General features: G+C 36.2%; 1 protein-coding gene and 1 long non-coding RNA gene across 5 annotated transcripts in view; one reads left to right on the forward strand and one right to left on the reverse strand.

Moving 5' to 3' along the window:
- The first annotated feature begins 385 nt into the window (after window positions 1–385).
- Window positions 386–20,032, forward strand: LOC117655585 (uncharacterized). Of its 2 annotated transcripts, XR_015728728.1 has the most exons (5): window positions 410–645; window positions 1,903–3,187; window positions 3,965–4,073; window positions 18,074–18,733; window positions 19,082–20,032. It is a non-coding gene; the product is annotated as an uncharacterized LOC117655585 (long non-coding RNA). The 2 variants fall into 2 exon arrangements; XR_004588726.3 differs by lacking the exon at window positions 1,903–3,187 and having other exon boundaries at window positions 386–645.
- Window positions 14,914–21,596, reverse strand: part of DYRK2 (dual specificity tyrosine phosphorylation regulated kinase 2) — a 28,295-nt gene continuing 21,612 nt past the window's right edge. For all 3 annotated transcript variants that reach the window (XM_034403164.3, XM_087873160.1, XM_087873159.1), the window contains one exon: window positions 14,914–19,687. In XM_034403164.3, the coding sequence (XP_034259055.1) occupies window positions 18,092–19,687 (1,596 nt within the window). In that variant the 3' untranslated portion in view covers window positions 14,914–18,091. The remainder of the gene's footprint in view (window positions 19,688–21,596) is intronic.

A 21,596-nucleotide genomic window follows, 5' to 3' on the forward strand; every position in this document is an offset into this window, starting at 1 on the left:
CCACTAGGCAATCAAATGCTTTTGAGAACCTGAGCCATAGAGCATGAGGATGACAGTCCACTTCTAGCTATTTCTTCTTAACTGGTAAACTTAAATTGGTAGCCCCTAATACTAGAAGCCAGAAATTTGGCTACGACTCCAATTTAAATATTAAATAAATTCCATAGTTCACGTATGAAAAGCAGAGTTTCCTTGTATTAGTTGAAACTCTCCACATTTTGTATCAGTAGATGAAATCAGAGTTCTAGTTTAGAATTCACTGTTACGGTCTGGCAGCATAGAATACACTCCTACACCCTGATTGGTTGCAATGGCTAAACCACACCTGCTACTTTCTCAGTGGATAAAGGGCTGGTGATGTCATAAAGCCTTGCCAGTATTTTCCTGCTATAAAAGCTTCTGGGATATTAGGTGCTTTCAGCAGAAATTGGGTGAGGAGCCTGTATTCCTGGAATAGTAATTTTTGATTGAGTGCGATTTTTTTGCTGCTGGGACCAACCACAGAAAGATACACAACTCGGTTAATGGTTGATTATGTGTGTTGTGAGTACAGGACCTTTCTGTATCTTTATCAGATCTATTCAAGCATCCTTGCTTCTACTCTGAAAATGTTTGGAATCCTCATTAGTGATACAATACATTAAGGTAAAAATGTCACAGGCAAATATTCAATTCATTTGATTTTAAATTTGGTATGATCACAGTTTATTAGTTAAATGTATATGCTGCCCACCTCATAGATGCCATTATTTTAAAAAATGGTTTTCAAACTGTGCTCCTTTGGTGCTGATCCATCCAGTGTAGTTCATTGTAAGAGTTATTTATCTCTCAGGAATAGAATTATTAGTTGACATCTAGGTATTGAGTTTAAATTAAAACAATATAGATTAAAACTGAGTTACAATAGCTGTCAGTATTCAACATAAAGATACTGCATACTTATATATGTCCAATATTTCAGTTTAGAAATTAAGAGTAATATATGTTTTAATAATATAAGAAGTTGAAAACATTTAGTTGGGTACTTATTGGAAATTCAGACTGAAGATTAAAAAATAGATTCTGCTATTGTCTTATGGATTGACAAACACAAATATCAAGCCAAGCTCTATGATGTAGTCATATATGCTGCGACTTTTGTAACCAGCCATGGATTGTTTCCATGTAATAATTCATAGTAATCACTGGCTTTCGTTATAAGGGCCTGAAAGGATTCTATCCTGCCAATGATAACTGTTTCTCTTACTTGCCATGTTAAAGGAGGCTCTGGTGAGTCCCTTGTTAAAAGGCATTCATTGGATCTGGTTGAATTGCCCAATATTCTACATTTAGCTAATTTATTTATTTATTTATTTATTGGTTCGATTTATATGCCGCCCTTTTCCGGAGACTCAGGGTGGCTTACAATGCTTTTAAGCAATAGCCTTCATACTTTTGTATATACCTGCTTAGTAGGGCTTTCGCCCCCCCTCCCAAGCGGTGTTCTTTTTTATACAAAGTCAGCTTATTGTCCCCACAATCCAGGTCTTCATTTTACCTACCTCGAAAGGATGGAAGGCTGAGTCAACCTTGAGCCTGGTGAGATTTGAACTTGCAGTAATTGCAGGCAGCTGGTGTTACTTAATAGTGCTTTAGTCTGCTGCGCCACCAAGGCGTAAAGAGATGGCGCCATTGCAGCTCCAGGAGCTAATAGATGAAGTACATTATTTTGAATGTTGGGTTTAGAATCAGTTTTTGGTCTTCAGAAATCCTGGTTAGTGATGGATGAGCTTTACTGAAAAAGAGGAGTATGATTCTGATGAGATCTCTGGTTGCCGTAGTATCATTGACCACAATATCCTATTGGAGGACTTGATAGAGATGTAACCTATTGCAATGTGTTCTTTTTGTATATTTTCACAGATTTTCACAGTCAAGAAATACGGTTTGTCCAAATTACAACAGCAAAATGTGTTGTGCATACAATATATAGCAGCGATGGCCAACCTTTTGGATTTGGATGTATCAAAAATTTGAAAAAATGCCTAACTTGACTTTGCTGGCATGTCAGACCTCCCCCCCTCCCCAGCAAAAGAGAAACATATCATTTCATATTCATTTATTTAAAATAACACAATCCAATTGTGTGTGATCCCCAGGATATGCTCATTTCATTTACCTTTAGGCAGTGTTCTCTTTCTGTTAACAGCCCTCTGTGGCCTACTCAACTCAGCTCCAGGTATCATAATCCTTGGTTCTTGAAGTGGCTTCAGAGAATGTTCTTTCACAGTCTCTGCACCCTTCAAAAATTATTCAAAAGCATACTCCATTCTCACAATGGTTTTTCAAGGATCAAGAAGTCATACAAAGGCGGAACCCATTCATACACAGTCTATGCAGCCTTCAAACACAACACGAGAACAAGATGTGCTTTCGAGAATAGATGTTGGTTATTGGTGAATGTTGGTGTGTCATATTTGACACATACTTTATGTCATAAACTCACCATCATAGGTATATAGCGTACATAATACTAATGCCATGAGGACTGTTTTACCCTTATATTGACATAGTTTCAGTACTCACTGATTGCCTGCCTAATACAATCCAGGGTGATTTTGAATCTGAATGGTGCATTAAGTCTTACTCAGACCTATGCAGTTTATAGAACCATCTACTCCTATTCAATCTACAACAGTAGTGTAAATTTTGTCGATCCTATTGCTTGTTGGCATCAATAGTCAACTCAACTTTTTCTATGGCAGGGCACATATGATAGAATAAATTGTCATTGAAGATGAATCCATCCATCATTTTAGATTTAGCAATATAAAGGTAAGGGTAAAGGTTCCCCTCGTACATATGTGCTAGCCGTTCCCGACTCTAGGGGGTGGTGCTCATCTCTGTTACAAAGCCGAAGAGCCAGCGCTGTCCGAAGATGTCTCTGTGATCATGTCCCCAGCATGACTAAACACCAAAGGCACACGGAACGCTGTTACTGTCCCACCAAAAGTGGTCCCTATTTTTCTACTTGCATTTTTTAATGTGCTTTCGAACTGCTAGGTTGGCAGAAGCTGGGACAAGTAACGAGAGCTCACCCCGTTACGTGGCACTAGGGATTCAAACCGCTGAACTGCTGACTTTTCGATTGACAAGCTCAGTGTCTTAGCCACTGAGCCACCACATCCCTTTAGCCATCTAGAGAAGGGTAAATTATATTTATTTTGTGTCTTTTAATTTTATTGCGATTGTGATAAAACATCAGTTATGTTTTTTATGTTGCTTTAATGGATTTTTTAATATGTTAGTTGCTTGGAGCTATTAAAGATATGGGCTGCATATTCATTTTCTAAATAAGTAAAATCCCTTCACTTCTGTGTTTACTCTTGAACTGCAGAGGAAATGTTCTTGTTTCTTAAATCAAATTTCCTCTGAATCCAATACCATGAATTGCAGGTTTCCCAACTACTGTTAATTTAGGAAAGTGTCCCAAGGATTGCTTAATCCAATTTCCTGATTCAGATATGTAGGGAAACTTATTTAAGAAATCAGGACCTCTACTGATTATGAGTTGATATATGAGAAGAGAATAATCAAAGAAAAGTAAGGACCCGATACATTCATTGGCAATCAAACTATTGTTTGAAACTGGACATGAAATAAAAACAAATCCAGCCCAGATAAAGATTGAGTTGGAACATAAATAGAATGTTAAAAATACACACTGTGAAAATAAAAGCAATTATTCTGAGCCAATGAATGTCATGCCAAAGAGAGAAGCAGGTAGGGCTGCCAGTTTGGCAGCTTCATTTTTTTAAAAGATTTGCCTACAGTATAGAACTGAACATTATGATGCTTTTCAAGACATCTTGGCAAAGGTATTTTATGAAACCTGTTCAGTTTTGAGTTGTACTTCAGGAAAACCAACATTAATCTTCAGGAATGTGAGCGCTCCCAAATTCCTGTTTTGTTTTTGTCTCAGCAGTTTCTGCAACAAAGCTGTAGGGAAAGTGGATCCTTCTGTAGGGAGCAGACTCTTGAGACTGATCAGGAACATGGATAGAACATCTGTGGAACATGCCAGAAAGGAGCAGGTAATTTAAAGGTTTGAAAATATTGGAATCAAAAGCTGGATCTAAACCCAAATTATTCCAAAAAGATATATTCCTCCCCCAGAAGTTAAGCATTTGCATGAGAACTTTACAAACACACACAAACGTATTTGCAGCAAAACTGTTTAGTATCAGCTCATATTGCTGCAAAAATTGCAATGCTGGTCTTGATATATATACTTTCAGTTGTTTCAGCAGGAAAATATTGACATATTGATTTGTATTGTCATTTTAATTAGAAATGAAATATTTAGGAACTAAAATGTTTATTTATTTTATGCTGATTGCTCTTATTGAATTGTTCTTTTAGTAGTATAATCCCCAATGAACATTGCATTCCATGGGAAGGCAATAATGTATAAATGAGAAAGAGTCAAACAGTATTTTTAGACTGCAATATTCCATCAATAGTCTCTTGTAAAATACAACAAAGAGGATACTAACAGTACACTTATCTGAAAGGTAAATACACCTAATAGGAAACTAGTGGTACTGTGACACTTGTAAGGATGGATTAAAAACTAGCCATTAATTATTAGTGTGGATCAATGGTTCTCAACCTGTGGTCCGCAGACCTTGGGTGGGCATGATGTCGTCGTAGGTGGTTTGCGAAGGCTTGAAGAAATGTTATGATTTAAATCTCGGGTTAAGTCTTGGGGGTCCGTGGCCAAGGTCCATGGCCACAAAAGGTATTTAAAGGGGGTCCATGATGAAGAAAAGGTGGAGAACCACTGTGTAGATTGCAAAATGATGGAGATCATTGATTCAGTAGTCCAACAAAATACACTGATCCAGAATCCATTGGAGTTTGGTGGCTGATAAATTTACATATTAAGGCAATCCATGACTCATTTCAGAGATACTTCCTTGCCTAAACAAAGAAACAGACTAACCACATGTAGGCAAAAAAGCATTGGAACTATGAGCAACTTCCAGCTGGCTTTCCCTTTGACTTTGCTTAAGGGAAGCTAGCAGGGAGCTTAGAAATCATTCCTTCTCCTCCTCCTTCTTTGCTGAACCACAGAAATGCCTGCCACTTTGCTGAGTGCTGGAGGAATAATGGAAGCCATGGAAAGCAAAGAAAACTGCACCCCCAGTCTCTATCCTGGGCTCACCTCTCTCCAGGGAGGAATAGGATTCACCCAGCAACTCCTGGCATTTCCCAGACAGCCCTACTTCACCAGCAGGCATCTGAGCCACTCTCTTGCCTTTCCCTCATGGCCCACCACCATTAAGAGATTTCAGATTTCAGCCTCGGTTCTAGAGCAGCCAATTGCCATTTGACTATGCCACCAGCAAATTGGGAACAGCGGCAAGAAGCAGCCAGGAAAAAGGGCAAGGATACAGCCCTCCCATCTTCCCTTGCACGATGGAACCTATGGGTTTCTGGGAACTATAACTGGAAGGCACGGTGGTGCTAAAGCAGCCATAAATTCCCCAAATTTAATTCCCAGGATCCAGACATTCTGTAAATTAACCTATTGATTACCCTGGTTCAATAATTGTTGCCTTATACCTTCTAGTTTTGCCCAATTTAAGGTAATAAACAGACACACGTTTTAAAAATACACAAAAATAATAATTTTCTCTAGAGAAAAAAATTCTCTACTTGAAATAATTTAATTGTTCAACATTTCAATCTTAGCTTCATTTTTTACATTGGGCCCCAGTTCTAATTATGTGGTCAAATATACTTCCCTTATTGCCACTTTCTGTTTCTACCAGCAGATTCCTTTTCTTCATACCTACAGAACTAGGAAGATGCAAACATGCAAATTTAATTCCATATGTTTTGAGTTGGGAAAATTTCCCCAAATTCATGAAAATCTTCAGAAATGTTGATAAAGGATTTGGCAGTTACAAACAAAAATAATGGATGACATGAGAAACATCCTTTCAGATGATTGATGGAGAGAAAATGACATAAGCAGCAGCACACTACTGCACCACCAGCTTCATCCTTATATATGATTGTGATATTGCGTGCATGCGTAGAAAGACCAGAGTTCGTATCACAATGGCAAGAAGCTGCTTTTATCATTTTTACCAAAGCTTGCATCCTGGAGTCACCTCTCGATAGAAAAAATGAAATAGACACTTATCCATTTCATGGTTAGATTTTCCCCATGTTTCAGAGAACACTGATGATTAAAAGTTCTCAGCAGTTCACTGTGGGTAGTTAACTGAAGATCAATCACCCTTTATCCATGTTCCAGAATAACAAATTTCCTATGCATAGCTCCAGAATCAACAGGTTATGAATGCTTGAAAGGTACTGGTCTCCTCTATCCAAGGATAATTTAATTTTCTTCTGATATATTTGAAGCCTTGAACGTTTGTGCTTTTTCTTTTTACTTGAGGGAAGTTTTTAGAACAGCATAATAAAATAGTAGAAGAATTATAATCCACATTTGTTACGCCTCTACTATGTACCACAGAGATGAAGACTAAATGTGGGAAATAATTAAAAGCCATCTCAGAGAAGTAACTGCTTAAGACAAAAATAGCAAGAAGACTGGCATTTAATTGTATTTTCCCCTCCTTTTTCTGTCACTTTTTTGTTGTTTGTATTGAAAACGCTACTTAACACTTTTTGAAATGTGCTAATGAAGGAGCAAAATAAGAGGGAAACAAATGTTTGCATGAAGGAAAGCTGAAACGAGATACAGAGTTCAAAAAGAAAAGAAATGAGAAATAGAATTGTTAAAACACAACAAACAGTGCAATATTTTTCCTGGCACTGAAGAGAGTTTAAAGCTGCTGTATAAATGGCAAACCTTTGATCTCTAATCATGGACATGAACATAGCTCTTAGCATCTTAGCCCTAAAGTTGATTAAGGCTAAAACCTTTGCTCAAATTCCATAGTCTGACGGGTGGAGTATAAAAAATCCAAACAAAATACAACCCTCCTCCCCCACACACACACCATCACCACTCTATCCCACCACAACACAACATAGAACAGAACAATAAGGAAAAAGAGAACAGGAACTAATGGCAAGCGCGAGGTGCGGCTCTCACACCTCAAATTTAGTCAACAGCTGCCCCAACCATCCTAACCCAAGGCTAGGAATGTATACAAAAGAAAATCTCCTCAATCTCATCCAAACAAAATGTCTCAGGGTCCAGAGGACACATGGATGATATACTGCAATTATTTGCAGTCCGTGGTCATACTGATGATATTTTCCTGGGAAGCAAAGAAATTGGATTTCCCCTCCCCCCATTTTTTGCATGATTGGAATCATAGCATCAAATTTACCTGATTAACATAGTTTAAATAAATGTCAGACTTTCATACCACTAAGATTTCAAACAATTCCAGTTGTACATGTTATGAGAAACACCATTAAATGCTACTGGTGTGAGATTTCAGAATATGTGGCTAGTCCAAGGCTTAAGATCTGTTTCATCGTCAGCTATAATTTGTGTATAGAAAAAAAAACCTTCAGATTTTAAAAAGAGAAATCAGGCTTCAAACAGCTAGGTTCTGATAGGGACATGGTAGTTTTATTGTCATAAAATCATGTTGTCCTTTACTTTTAAACCATAGATTTTCTGGATATGGTAGTTTTTAAGTTATTGGCCAAATATTTGAAAACCATAACTATTGTTGTTGAAAAGTAAGGATACCTGTCATTCTGTTTTAACTTGATAATTATTTGAATTTTTGGCATCTAATTTTGAATAAATTATGTGATGGCCTACAGATTCTTGCATTATAAAATGACTTGGGAAGAGAGGGTCTGGGAAGGAAAGTTTTAGAAAAGTGAAAATTGTAGCTGCAATTGTGCAATCAAATCCCTACTCCTTTTTTTACATGCAACTTGTATAAAGAGAGCTTAAATCATAGGGCCACCACTGCGTTATAAACTTTTTTGATTCTCCCATACTGTGGACACTCCAAATGCCATTTTCTTAGGTATGATTTAACTAACTCAATGTAAATAATCTAAGGAGTAAATCATGTAGACTGGTATTTTAAATTATTCCACAATCATGTAGTAATGTGCATTGAAGTTTAGCATAGGTTCAGCCAGGGACCAGCAATCTATATACTAGAATATGATATGTAGGGTAGGGTTCCCAACCCCCAGGCCATGGCGTGTCCACACCAGCCCACCACATATGCAGGTTGAGCTGTGCATGTGCGCACCAGCTCACTACTCATGCAAGGGCTGTGTGTGCGCACACATGCGCACCAGCCCACCGCTCACACGACCCAATTCCTCCCTCCCCCAGTCAGGCTGGCAAACCACAAAGGTTGGGGACTGCTGATGTAGGGGATTGGACAGGGACTTGCAAATTACTTAGAATGGAGTTTTGGCCAGCTGGGAAATTCTGGGAGTTAACATCTACACATCTTCATGTTGCCAAAGTTGAAAAACATTGACATAGAGATCTAATGCTGTGGAAGGAATGTTTTACTAGACCAAACTGCCAGAATTTTTTTTTTCAGAATCTATAAATAGCTGAATGCCTGAAAATATTGAGTATTTAAAATGTTTTGCGTGAGAAAGTTGTGTCTCAGATAATTGAACATTTGTTGTTAACTTTTATCCTTAAAATATTATCAAATCAAAGTGTTTGTATACACAATTTTTTATTTAAAATTATTGAATTAATTAACATGAATTATCAGATTGCAATAGTTCCACTGGTATGTTCATTTTTTAAGGGGTGAAAGGGCTATTTTTGGACACTTCTGGGAAGATGGCCAACTGAAATACACAACTGGGGATAGATCTCTGAAGAGTTTTTCCCTAGGTTGTAGCTCTCCAGCTTTTCAACCAAAGGAACTGGCATTCCTTCAGTTTTTCTGACCCACCTGATCAGAGTGAGTCAAAGAACTTCCCATTGGAACCCTCTAAATACAGCTGAAACGGCTTCTGGAGTTTGACTCTGAAGCTATCTGCATGCCAAAAGCTGGGTGGGCGGGGTTGCAATCTGTTTGGGGTTGAAGAAAAGCCGCCGTTTGGAAATTCACCTTTCAAAGAAGGTTGCTAAGGCAAACCAAATAAGGAAGTGTGGGGGGGAAAAAAGCTGACGGCAAAATATAAAGACTGAAGACTGTGATTTTAGTTTATTATTGTAGTAACTTGTAGTTTGGTCGTCTTTGCTGTGGGCGGCTAAAATTTTCTCATCCTGATCAAAAGAGGAAGCCAAGATGGTGGAGCAAAGTATTAGAGATATATTTGAAAGTCTCTAAATAAAATCTGCCAATTTGTTGACCAGCTGTGCTCCAAGGATGATAAAACATCCTCTCAAATAACTTTTTATTTATTTATTTATTTAATTTATATACCGTCCTACTCCCGAAGGACTCAGGGCAGTGAACAGCCAAACAGTAAAAATACATAGATACAAAATTTAAAAACAAAGTAAAATCGAATTAAACAAATTTGGCCCAAACATATTAAAACCCCAATCATTTAAAAAACTAATTAAAACTTTTGAGATGCAAATATGTGGAGAATGTGACCAAACTACCAAGGCAACTTCACAAATAGCTGAAAATGCAGATGAGTTCATTGCAGTTTTGGAAGAACCTGATATTAACTTTCACTATTATGGTTTAAATATAAACCTCTCAACACAGCTAAAAGAACGTCAAGGAAAAAGACAAATTTGGGAGATTTTCTTTAAGGATATTGACAAGGTTGAAGATTCCGTGATAAAAAGAGAGGTCTATAACTGCTTGATAAAACTTCCAGAGAAGAAAAAGATTTTACTCCATGAAGATAAGATGGAAGAAGTGACTTAAACCCAATGAGTTTACTGGAATTAGGATGGATCTTTCTGTTTGATATATGTAACTGAAGGAAAGGTTAACCCAAAATTCAAAAATGTAATTTATATACACATACACACACACACACACTTCTTAAAGTAGGCAAATGTTATTAAAAACATATTTGAGAGTATTTGTATTAAGAGAAATTTAAAGAAAATCATGTACCAGTTTAAAGAAAAATTCTCTGTTAAAAAGGATGTTTATGAAAGAAAAAAAATTCTATATGGGTTGTTTGGAAACAGAGATCTAAATGTAATACTGTATGTCAAGAAGTCAGAGAAAAAGATGCATTAGAAAGTTTTGACTTTAAAAAGTGTTGAAAAAAGTTTAGTATAAAAAAAGAGTGAAAAAATGGGGGGGGGTTTTCAGTAAGGTCAAAGAATTTGAAAGAATACAATGAATCTTGTTCATAAAAATGGTGACAGTTCACAAAGATTATTAGGTGCATATAAGAAATACATACTATTTCCATAGCAAGGAAGATAAAGCAGGAATTGTTATATTGATTATTTTATTCAAAGTGGAAAATATTTTTTCATTTGGATATCACTTCTGGATTTTTGCTTGTGATAAAAAAATGAAACTTTGGTTTTGGTTTTGTTGATCAGAAAGATTGGTCATCATAGAAACGGCTAGTTATAATGTGTAAAAGCAAAAAGTTGGGGTTGGAGTGTTTGTATCTTGTACTGTGCTAAGTAGTATCGAACTCAATGCCTCCCCCTCCCCTTGGATCTCACACCCTCTTTTCTTGCTTCTTTTCCTTCCTTAATTTCCTATTTCTATTTGTTTTTTCTTTGTATTTTATATAATAAAACATTTTTTTTTAAAAAAGGAAAGGGCTACTTTCACCAAGATAAAACTCAGAAATGCAGGGGAAGAAACAATTACATAGGACATAAAAATTTTATTCTGAAATGATCTCTGGCCACAACAATGAATGTAACAAATATTCACTAAAACAGTCTTAACTCCTGTCATCAGCAATACAATACAGAAGTATCATAAAACTGGCCACAAGAATTTGAATTTAAAAAATCCTACAACATATTTAATGTGAAGTGGCTGTGACAGCAGCAGCATCTCACATAAAAAATTTACATACATATATACACAATACACATTCAATCATTTTTCACATGTTTTCAGTACACAAGAGTTGCAGCATACCAGTCACATGTCTAAGTTGTTGCTCATTTTAAAGACAGTGGAAAGAAAGCAGCTATTGAGCTGTGAATACATCTTTTTCATATTTTGTAGCACAGATGTAAATATCCCTAGAAACAATACCATTCACAAATATTTTTAAAAATCTTACTCATAGCTTATCCAGTTGATAATGCTCGATTTTCATCACCCTAAACCTTTTTTTCTGACAATGTTTAACAGCTACTTCTGTTTGGGGAAAAAATTCTTAGGAAAAATAGATGGATTCAAAGAATTCTGACATGTATTTAAGGAGTCGAATAATCCAGTTCGTTGCTACTTGAGTAGACATAATTCCTTGAGCTCTGTCACTGTCCAGTCCCCATGGATTTTCATGGTACCTACTTCTGGTTTCCCCCAAGAATCATTCCACGAAGTGCTTTTAAAAAATAATAGTTTAAAAATTTTTTTAAGGAGTCCTTTCTGACTCCCTGACTAACCACAAGGTAAAAGTGGCATTAAATGCCTTGCACCCAAGTTGTAAAAATCCCTGGCCACATTTACTGAAGCCAGACATATAGAAAAAGGAATGCACTTTGGTTCATACCAAATGCCCTGGGATTAATTCTCACTATAAAATTAAACAGTTTGAGGTAATTTTCCCTTTATATAAATACAGTTGACTCTGTCTAGTGCTGTTATAACAGCCAACACAATATTGTTTTTAAAAAAATTAATCAGATCTTATGATTTTAGCTAAGTAATATGTAACACCCTATTTAACCCTTGAATAAAAATGAAAATCCTTGCAACAGAGAATTCTGTTCCCTACTAAGTAGTATGATTGCCTTATGATATACATTAAGGCCTTGAAAATAGCAGGCAAAATGAACCAGAAACCTATCCAATTTCTGTCCAGTTCATATGCTGGGTAGTTAGAAAACCCAAGTGGTCTTCAAAAGCAATCATTAATTTATCATGGTGTTCTCAGAGGAGGTTTCTAGTGAATTATGCTCATAGAGGCATATTAAAAAGAAGGGTAGTACTTCAAAAATATATTTCAATCATACTACATAGTACAGTATTCAGAGGGTTAAAGAGACAAAGTTGCATGTTCCATCACATGGCATTGTTTATAACAAAAGGCACATTGTTAATATCAAGGACACAACTTTATCCTTCATGGTTCTTTTGCACAACTGTTGCCCCCTGATTATTCCAACACATTGACAATGCAAATTATTCAACCTTCTCATGGTGCAAGAACTGAGTAAAATAAGACTGCAGCCAAGACACGATGTCTGTATCATTAATAAATTGACAAAGATGCTCAGAATTTCCAGACAATTGTAACATTTTACACTGAACAAAATTTCTAACCAATGCATCCAAATTAAATCCCTTAGAAACAAAATCATGTCAACGCAACTTTTAACTTCTTCCTACTTCACTTCGTTTCCCCAGTTAAAAATAACGGTACAAAAGAATCATGTAAGTCATTGAAAATGGCAGTCTCTAGTTGGTTAAACTTTTTTTCCGAAATGATTCTGCACCTGGTTATTGTGGCCAAAAAGTTTCCGGTAGAACTGTGAACATGGTCAATCATAAATGCAATATTGGCATTCTAAATCTCATTTATTTGTAAGAGATTAAACTGGTGGATTCAACTCATGAGTGACTCATGAAAATTATGAACAATTTCTATGAAATCTGTTAACATCTTCAAATTCAAGTACAAATGTAATAGATACAACCATTTATTTAGCCCAGTGATTGAGGTTTTTTCCAATTATTGGGAGAAAAATAGAGCTTTACCATCTTACAGAGATGTATTCCTATGCTGATGAAACCCTCATCAGAGTAGAAATCTCTTCATTAATTTCAGGATGCAGTTTTCTATGTATAACATTTTCATGTGGAAACTGCCTTAGCTTTTAAGTAAATGGGAAAGTACAAATGTAAGAACTCAATCTCAGCTTTTATGGGTCAGTTGAGTTTACTATTAGAGCCACAGATTACAATGAATTCTATGATAGATCATAAATGATCCTATTTCACTTTTACTAATATACACACATTGCATAGCCACACACTATAGAAGCTGCATTTACACAAAAGGGAGATCAAATGTTAGGTGATTATGGAAGTTGTTAAAGATGATTAAATAGACTTTTCTAGCCAAAATTACTAATAGTGAGAAAAGGGCCTCTTTAGGTTTTCCTTCCCCCAATAGGATATATTTTTGGCAAACAGGTTTTTGTTTATTTCCTGAGAATTCTTCATTTTTCATTTATGCCAATTTCAAAACATAAAAGCTAGACAAAATATGTTGCTTCTGTTTCTTTGTTTTGAATGAAAAATCTGCATAAAAAGAAGATAAACTGACCGGAAACTTTTTGACTCCCTGGGGAACATGCTTTAAGTACTTAAACATTTTTACAATTACCAGTATTATAATAAGATTTGTGCATAATAACAAATTATAAAGTTTTACTGAAGTTTTTAGCACTCTTAATGAAAGTTGTCATTATGCTAGCATCGACAGTCCTTTCAACCCTCTTCAAATCTAAATGTAACATCCATTTTAGCAACATTTGTTTCTTTTGAAAAACTATATTGAAAAGGACATATTTTCTGAATCATAGTTATTCCTCCCAACCTGGAAATCACAATCTGGTAGTCATTTCCCCCATATTGAATTGTTAAGAAAAATGTTACGCTGGTCAAAACCTGGGGAAGGAGAGGAATAGTCGGGAGTGAGGGAAGAGTTCCCACCGCTAGAATGGACCACTCACAAATTCTGCAGAGTTGCTGTGCTTCAAGTGAAAAGACCAGCTTTTTTGTGATTAATCATATACCACAGCTGAGCCAGTAATAAATCATCCTAGTTCTTGGACAGCAGAAATGGTGAGATTTCACATTCTGAAGACTATTGGTGTACTCTCAGTGATTCTGCAAACTGTCACTGACATACCACCCTCCTTCTCATCTCCCATTTCTTTTATTTATTCAATGTTAGCACTGGATGTGTTTTCCTGTTTTTAATTTTTTAATTAGTAAATAGGTAATGGCTAAAAAAAAAGATGGGGTAAGAAGGCTATGGGTTTCTTTTATTCCTTCATACCTGTCTTCATCCATCTCACTTCTTTCTTAATGGTTTGACTTTGGAAACAGAGCATCCACCAGTATAAAGGATTATAAATCTACTTCAGCCCAACAAAGGACAATTTCAGCTCTATCTGTCACTTGTAAAATTCATATTCCATAAGACTCCTGGATTATTGGGCAACCGATTGGGTTAAGATTCCCATTCCCCTTATAATTTTCTATTAAGATGATTCCATTTGAAAGTCTCCAATGCTCCACTATGAGAAAGTAGAAATCTACAAAGAGTTTGCTAGGCAGCCTGAGAAAATCCTTTTGCTCAGGATGCATATGTAGTTGTACTGTACATATGAAGGTGTGCATCAGTGATTATATGAAAAGAATGCATTCAACAAGAATTTATTTCTATACTTTAGAATCAATGTATATACTTTAATTGTGAAATTGGGCATTTTAATACTGAATTAAATAAATTAATTTAATAAAAACAGAGGGAGTAGATCTAGTTGATATTAGTAGTTTTATACATCTAGTATATTCATTTATTTTTCTTGTCTGAGACATTTTGGAATGTGGCCTTTGATGTTCTACTCATAACCCAAGGTTGCCCATGAAAGCCTGTATCTTGCTCTATATAAACTCTAATATTAATATTATCTATACTAATATTAATAGAATATAAAGAACATCTTGGCATTGCAAATTGTACTTTGATTTTCTCTCCATGCAGACCTCTTAAATAGAGTAAATATGTAAATTAGAAATTACTTTCATTTCATTTTTAAGGTTCTTTCACTTCTTCATTTGCTCTAGAAACATAAAGACATAAAATCTTTTTTTTACCTCTCAGCAGTTAGAAACTTCGAAAAGACTGAAGGAATAATTTTAAGAAAACAGAGGCATTTTCATTAATGAATCTCTCATGTATCATCTTCATTAAGCAATTAAAAAAGTCCAGATTCTGATGACATAGCTACATAATACAATTTTACAGGAAACAATGAGATGGAATGGGTGTTTCCAGTAATAAAACACTAAGTGTTGAAGTAATAATGATACTATATACATGGAGATTTAAACACCTCTGTACACATTGGAAGGAACTTGTCCCATTTTCTCAGAGTATGGAATCTTGCACAAAGGAGACAGCTTTGCTCCTGATAATATTCCAAAAATAAAGGCAACAGAATAGTTTCAATTGCAAATGGTAGAAAGGAAGGAAGAACAAAATATGAATGTTATGCTTTTGCATTTTTAACGTCCAACCGCTTGATTTTGGATATGAAAATCATTTAAAATTTTTGACCAGCATTCTCTCCGTCCTTTCCTCACTTTCCATTTGAAATAGGTTTGTGGGAAAATGTTTTTTGTTTTCATGGTGAAAATGTATGAATTCTGGGAACATACAAAGACAGAACGCAATAATTGGACTGTATTAGTTGTAAGACAAGTCCAGGATTATTGCTGTAGGTGAAGAATATAATGAACACAGGCCAAAACATGGTATGTTAGTTGAGTGTTGGCAAGAAATAATCCAGTTGGTTTACATTGCTTCTGAAGCAAAATCAATGTTGCCTCTCCATCCCTTCATATCTGAACTTCCATTTTAAGTATGGAACAGGATAAAATGAAACATAGATATAGGTAAGCATAAGATTTTAGTTTACAGTAACTAATCAACCTTGTTCTTTATTTGATGCAGCTCAGTATTCATAGCCTTAAGAAAGGAACTGCTTCATTTAATTTTGAGGCTTGCAGTTATATAGTGGGAGGGGAAAGAAAGCTTTTGTCAAAGGAGCTTTGTTGCTTGTATCAGCAGATCAAACAGCTGGAAAAAAGCAGAAGAGTAGCAATGCTACTTGGCTATCAAGCTGGTTACCTTGACAGTTGGCTTGGAATCACATTTAAAAACTGTCTGACTTTATTTCCCCAGTACAGTCTAATTCTCAGCAATGTAGGAGGCAAAGCTCACAATGCTTTGCTTTTGGTTTTCCTATTGTTGACTTTGGGAAGTTTGAGAAACATTGAAGTTGTTCCTATGATACATTTTCAGTGTTGGAATGAGTGAAATTAACGACAAGGTTTTATGCATTCATGTTATATTAATGCGTACGTGTAAGTGAATGGATAGTAATTTTGGATAAAAGATAGATCATATGCCCAGGCTAAGCCCTCGGGATACTCTGACCTACAGCTCCTACAGTTCTTAGCCTGCATGACCACTGACACCTCCAAAGGGAATAGCTTGAGAATCACAAGGCTGCTGCAGACATTATGTATCATTCCTACAGCTAGAGCAAGAGCAAGCTGGGTGGTGCCTATAAGTCATCAACATGCCCAGATTCCTTCTTTGATGCCCAGAAGTTCTGTGTCTCCCCTAATTATATTTTCCAAAATGTGTGCATGTGTGTAGATGTGTGTGTTCATATACACACACAAACACATATGTAGATGTATATATGAATGAAACTAGCATGCTGCAAAGTGGCGTTTTTTAGACTTATCAGAATTTATAAGAATGTCTCTCAGTTTTTATAGCCCCATAGATTTTTTTTCTTTTGTAAAACAAAAATGTACAGGGAATTAAAATACTGTGCCTAGCTTGTGATCGGGTCATCCATGCAGGGGAAGGAGAAGGCAAGGCAAAATTTTTGAGGGACTGGGGGCTAGATAAACATATCTCCCTCTAAGTTTGACTTTTCATATACCTTGATGCTTTGTGGCTACCCAGAATCACATTGGCTGCTATATTCTGACATAATTTATTCTGAACATCCCAATGTTCCTGGCAGTACTTAAGAATGTGTTACTGTTTTCTTCAGAAGAACTTATTAGCTCTTCCCAATAAGCCTTCTTAGAAACAGAAATGCAAGAAATGTCCTCCTATTCTTCTTATTTGTCCTCTTCAGTATGGCTGCTCTCTTTCATCTATGGTGCCAATTGTGACTCAAATACTCGGCCAGGGTTTTTGTGCTTGCCTGTTCAGGAATAAGTCTAATTCAGGGGAACAGCTGAGTGAGTTGCAGTCTAAAGTATTTAAACTCTTGACCTCTATTTTTTAAAATTTATTTTTATCCCACCTTTATTATTTTTACAAATTCCATTAAAGGAGTGGAAATTACTTCCAAATGAACAGAATCAGGACTGTTCTCTGAGGTTCATAAATATGCCAAATAGCACAATTTCATGCTATAAATGTTTACTTTTACATTAGCCAAATAGTGGAATAAGTTCAGGTCTTTTAAATGTAATTATTGCATCTTCAGAAACCTTGCATCAAATTTCAGTATTTCTTCCTGGATATTTGACAGAGAATTGTTAAAGGAGCATTATGAGCATGAAGTAAGCCCTTTGTGGATGCTCCATTAGAATATTTTAACTATTTTTATGTGGCATTCTGTAAATAATCCAAACTACAGGCAGAACCTCAAACAGCCATGCAAAACCTCACTTATAGCCCTGAATATTTTCTAGATCATTGCATGAAAATATGAATAAATGTTTATAGGAATGGAACCTACTGCTATAACAAAAGCAATGATAAGTATTAAAATTCACTCCTAAGAAAAGTCATGTTGAGGAAAAGGAATTTACTCTTCTTTTCCTCACCTAGCTAAAAATATCAAGCTTAGATAGTAACCAGTGGCCTGCCACTGACACTTCGTTGTGCCATACTAATTCCATGGTAAGGCTAATTGCTGTTTACAAGAGAAACATTTCATTTAAAAAAGTGTAAAAACTTAAAGCATTGTCCCCATGTTGTTTTTTTATAAAATCAAAACCGTGCTTAACACATTTAAAATAATCAATGAAAAAATACAAATGTTTAAAGGTATTGATCAAATAAAAATAGAAATCTGAGCTTCTTTTTCATGTGAATAAGGCTCAGTGACATAATTGCTCTCTCTTTCTCTCTCTCTCTCTCTCTTTTTAATCAGCATTAGATTATTCAAACCTCAGCTCACAAGCTTTGGCAACACTGTTCTCTGCTGAATATTCCCATTGGCGTCCGTCATCTGTGCCAGATTAGTCCTCAGTTTTGAAGCTGAGTTTGAAGTTGGAGGTAACTTGGAAATGGATGTGATAGCACCAGTGCTTTCTGTTATTCTTTTTGCTGAAGTCTTCTCCCCAGTTGGCGGCTTTGGCAAACGCCTCCTGAGCCAAGGATGCCGCAAAGCCTGACTGGGTGTCATACGCAGCATTGGATCCCACTCTAAACACTGTTTCAAGAAGTCAAGGAAGAGTGGATCATCACATCCTTTCAATGCACTCCCCCATTCTCTGCTCTCTGGGGGGCCACGCGCTTTGCCCCGCCTGGAACGTCCACCATTAAGCACAACAGAACCATCTGACAAGGTAGTAATGGAACAATATCGGGGGTAACCCTTGGAGCTCACAAAGTTTTTTGCTCTTTTTGATGAATCCAGTAGTTTCTGGGAAGGCATGCCCAAGAGTTCTATCATACAAGCCAGCTGATCTCCTTCATCTTCTCCTGGTAAGAGAGGATATCCTGTTAAGAGTTCAGCAAGAATGCAGCCCAGGCTCCACATGTCTATTGGCATCCCATATCGAGCACCAAGGATGACTTCAGGAGCACGGTAAAAACGTGATTGGATATATGTATAGACACGCTGGTGCTCATAACAGCTAGAGCCAAAATCAATCACTTTAATACCACTCCTACCCTGTTGTTTTAACAGAATGTTTTCTGGTTTAAGGTCACAGTGAATTATTCTGTTTTTGTGCAAAGCATCCAAGCACTGCAAAATGGAGTGGGCAAATTTACGAACCAAAGGCAGGCTAAAGCCCTGAAATTTATTTTTCTTAATGAGCTCATAAAGGTTCATGCTCAGCAACTCAAATGTCATACATATATGGTTGCGGAATGTGAAGTTCTCCAGCATGTGTATAACATTCATGTTATTATCTTTATCCTGTTTTTTAAGGTGCTCCAGAATTTTAATCTCTTCTGCAGCTTGGCGGTGAAAACGCTTCTCATTTCTCACCATCTTCAGAGCAACATGTTGATGCATCTTGTGATCATATGCCTTTACCACTTGTCCAAAACTCCCTTTTCCTATAACTTTAAGAACTTCATATCTGTATGCTATATGATCATGGGGTATTTGCACATAAGATCCCTGGTCGTCATCATATCCACAATTGTTTGGACCACTAATGACACCTTGCCTTTTCTTTGCATTTGGACCCAAGAAATATATTTCAGGGTAGCTGAAGATCTCATGATGCTCAAAGGCTGTTAGTTTTTGCAGGTATTGCTTCATTGCTTGCTCAGGAGTCATGGGAGTAGCTTTTATCTTTCCTGGGCCTTCGGTAGATTTCAAGGAGTTGGAGCTCCCCTGACGCCTATGACAGCTCTCGAGCTGCCTATCTTGTACCACTGGCAGTCCTGATTTTGCTAATGTTGCAAGCCCATTTGGTTGTGTGGATAGAACTGTCCTTTTGTTACTATTATCTTCAAAGAGCTGTTGGATCTGCCCATGACTGGTAACATGTAGATGCTCATTCATGGTTTGCTTATTTCCACCAACCTAAAATACAAAGCATGATTTTCTAGTTAAAAAACTGCAGCCTGATAAAAGGTTTCCAAAATTCTATGAAAAAATATGATTAAATTAATTCCGGACTTATATGACTTACATACCCTTCTCTTTCCTAAACTGTACATTGAAACCAACAATGAACCAGATCACCAGTGGAATTCTGCTAGAGGAAGACAACTCTGTGTGACCACTCAAAAGCTTCTCTAGGATCACAGAACACTCCAAAATAGTAATTGATATTACTTTTGGAGGAGTTGTCTGCTCTACTAAAATTTTCATGGGAACTTCAAATAGTTCCCAATCTTTTCCATAATAAAAAATTATAAATCTGTATCCAATCCATTATACTTCAAATATCTTATGCGCTGGCTTGACCTCCCATGTTCTTTTCCTCATACATGGCTATGTAATATATTATTAGTAACTCATTGGAAACATTTCACATTAACATTTATTGCTTCAAATTAACTCTCATTATCAACTCTACAAAACTACTAAATAAATATATAGTTTTAATAATGAATAGTGAACTCAAATTTCTTTTTGAAAGAAAATCACTGCACACATTTTAGTCCAGAAGTTTCAAATCAGGTAAGCTTACATCAAAATAACAGCATTCTTGCACACTCCTCCCCCAAGATGGCTGCTGAATGGTAAGGGAATTTTTCTCTCATGTTGACAATCTCCTGATTTTGCTACCAAAGCTGCTCCTTTGACAGCATTGTTCCATGGATATGAATGGGAAGACTTAGGAATGACCCAAGACGATTTTTGGATGGTCATGCACCCCTCTTCCCAGGAAGAAGAATCTTAAAGACTGTAGTTCCTCCCTCTGGGTGCGGCCACAAAGTCCCCAGTCACCTATCCATCTTTTCCTCTGGGCAGATTGTTCTCTTAAGCAAACCTTATGCTTTTAATCTCTAAAAGTTAACTGGTTGCATGCTGTTTTATTTTAAACCTTCTCCCCCTTTGCTGGATATTATTTGGAGTTTTTTTGTCTTTTGATTTATTTGGCTGCACTGAATGACTCAAGGAAATCACAGGGTGTTTCTGGGTAGTGAAGGTGTTTGGACTTGATTTACATTTATATTAGACTTTCTCTACAGGGATTTTGCATTTTATTAACTTGTAAAAGGTTTGAGATTATTTATTATTTGGAAATATCCAAAAATATCCTCTCTGTTTTTCTAGTTATATTTTCACTCTGAAAATATACTTTCTATGTTCTCTATTTCTGAAGATCTTTCTCTGCTAAATTCCATGAGAGTAACAATGTATCAGATTATAGACAAGGAAAACTGGGTGGCATTTAAAAAAAGACTGGTAGCATACAAATCCAAGTTGAAAATTTCTTTTAAAAGTTTGACAAATATGGTTGCAAAAAAAAAAAACAGTTGCAAGTAACTGTAGATGAAGCAGATTCACAAAAGAATTTGATTTGAAAGTGGTAGATTCAGCAAAGACTGAAAGAAATATGGATTTTACAGACTTAGAACGAGTGGATTGTACATGACTTCCCAAAGTTCAGGCCTGCAATCTTTTACAAGAGCAAAAAACTGACTGGGTAGATATGTGATAAATTAGTTTCCCCTAAGAAGATTGAAAGAGATTTGGGAATGGATTTATCATATTAACTTGGAAAACAATTTTATCTGGACTCCTTTGGGAAGATAGATCAACTTTGGAGAATGGATTTATTTCTTTTAACCAAACAACAATAACTAAGAGATGGCATTAAGAAACAAACATAGATCTTTGATCCAGGACGAATTAGTGGAAACTGTTGGATTGATTTGGGATAGATAAGAAGCTGTGGTGAATTTTCTACGAGTTGAATACAGTAATAGTTTGTTAACAGAGTGTTTTGATATTTTACTCTTGCCTTTTTTTGTTGCTT

This window comes from Pantherophis guttatus, chromosome 7, assembly GCF_059756535.1.
Source record: "Pantherophis guttatus breed Tessera chromosome 7, ASM5975653v1, whole genome shotgun sequence".
Classification (NCBI taxonomy): Eukaryota; Metazoa; Chordata; class Lepidosauria; order Squamata; family Colubridae; genus Pantherophis; species Pantherophis guttatus.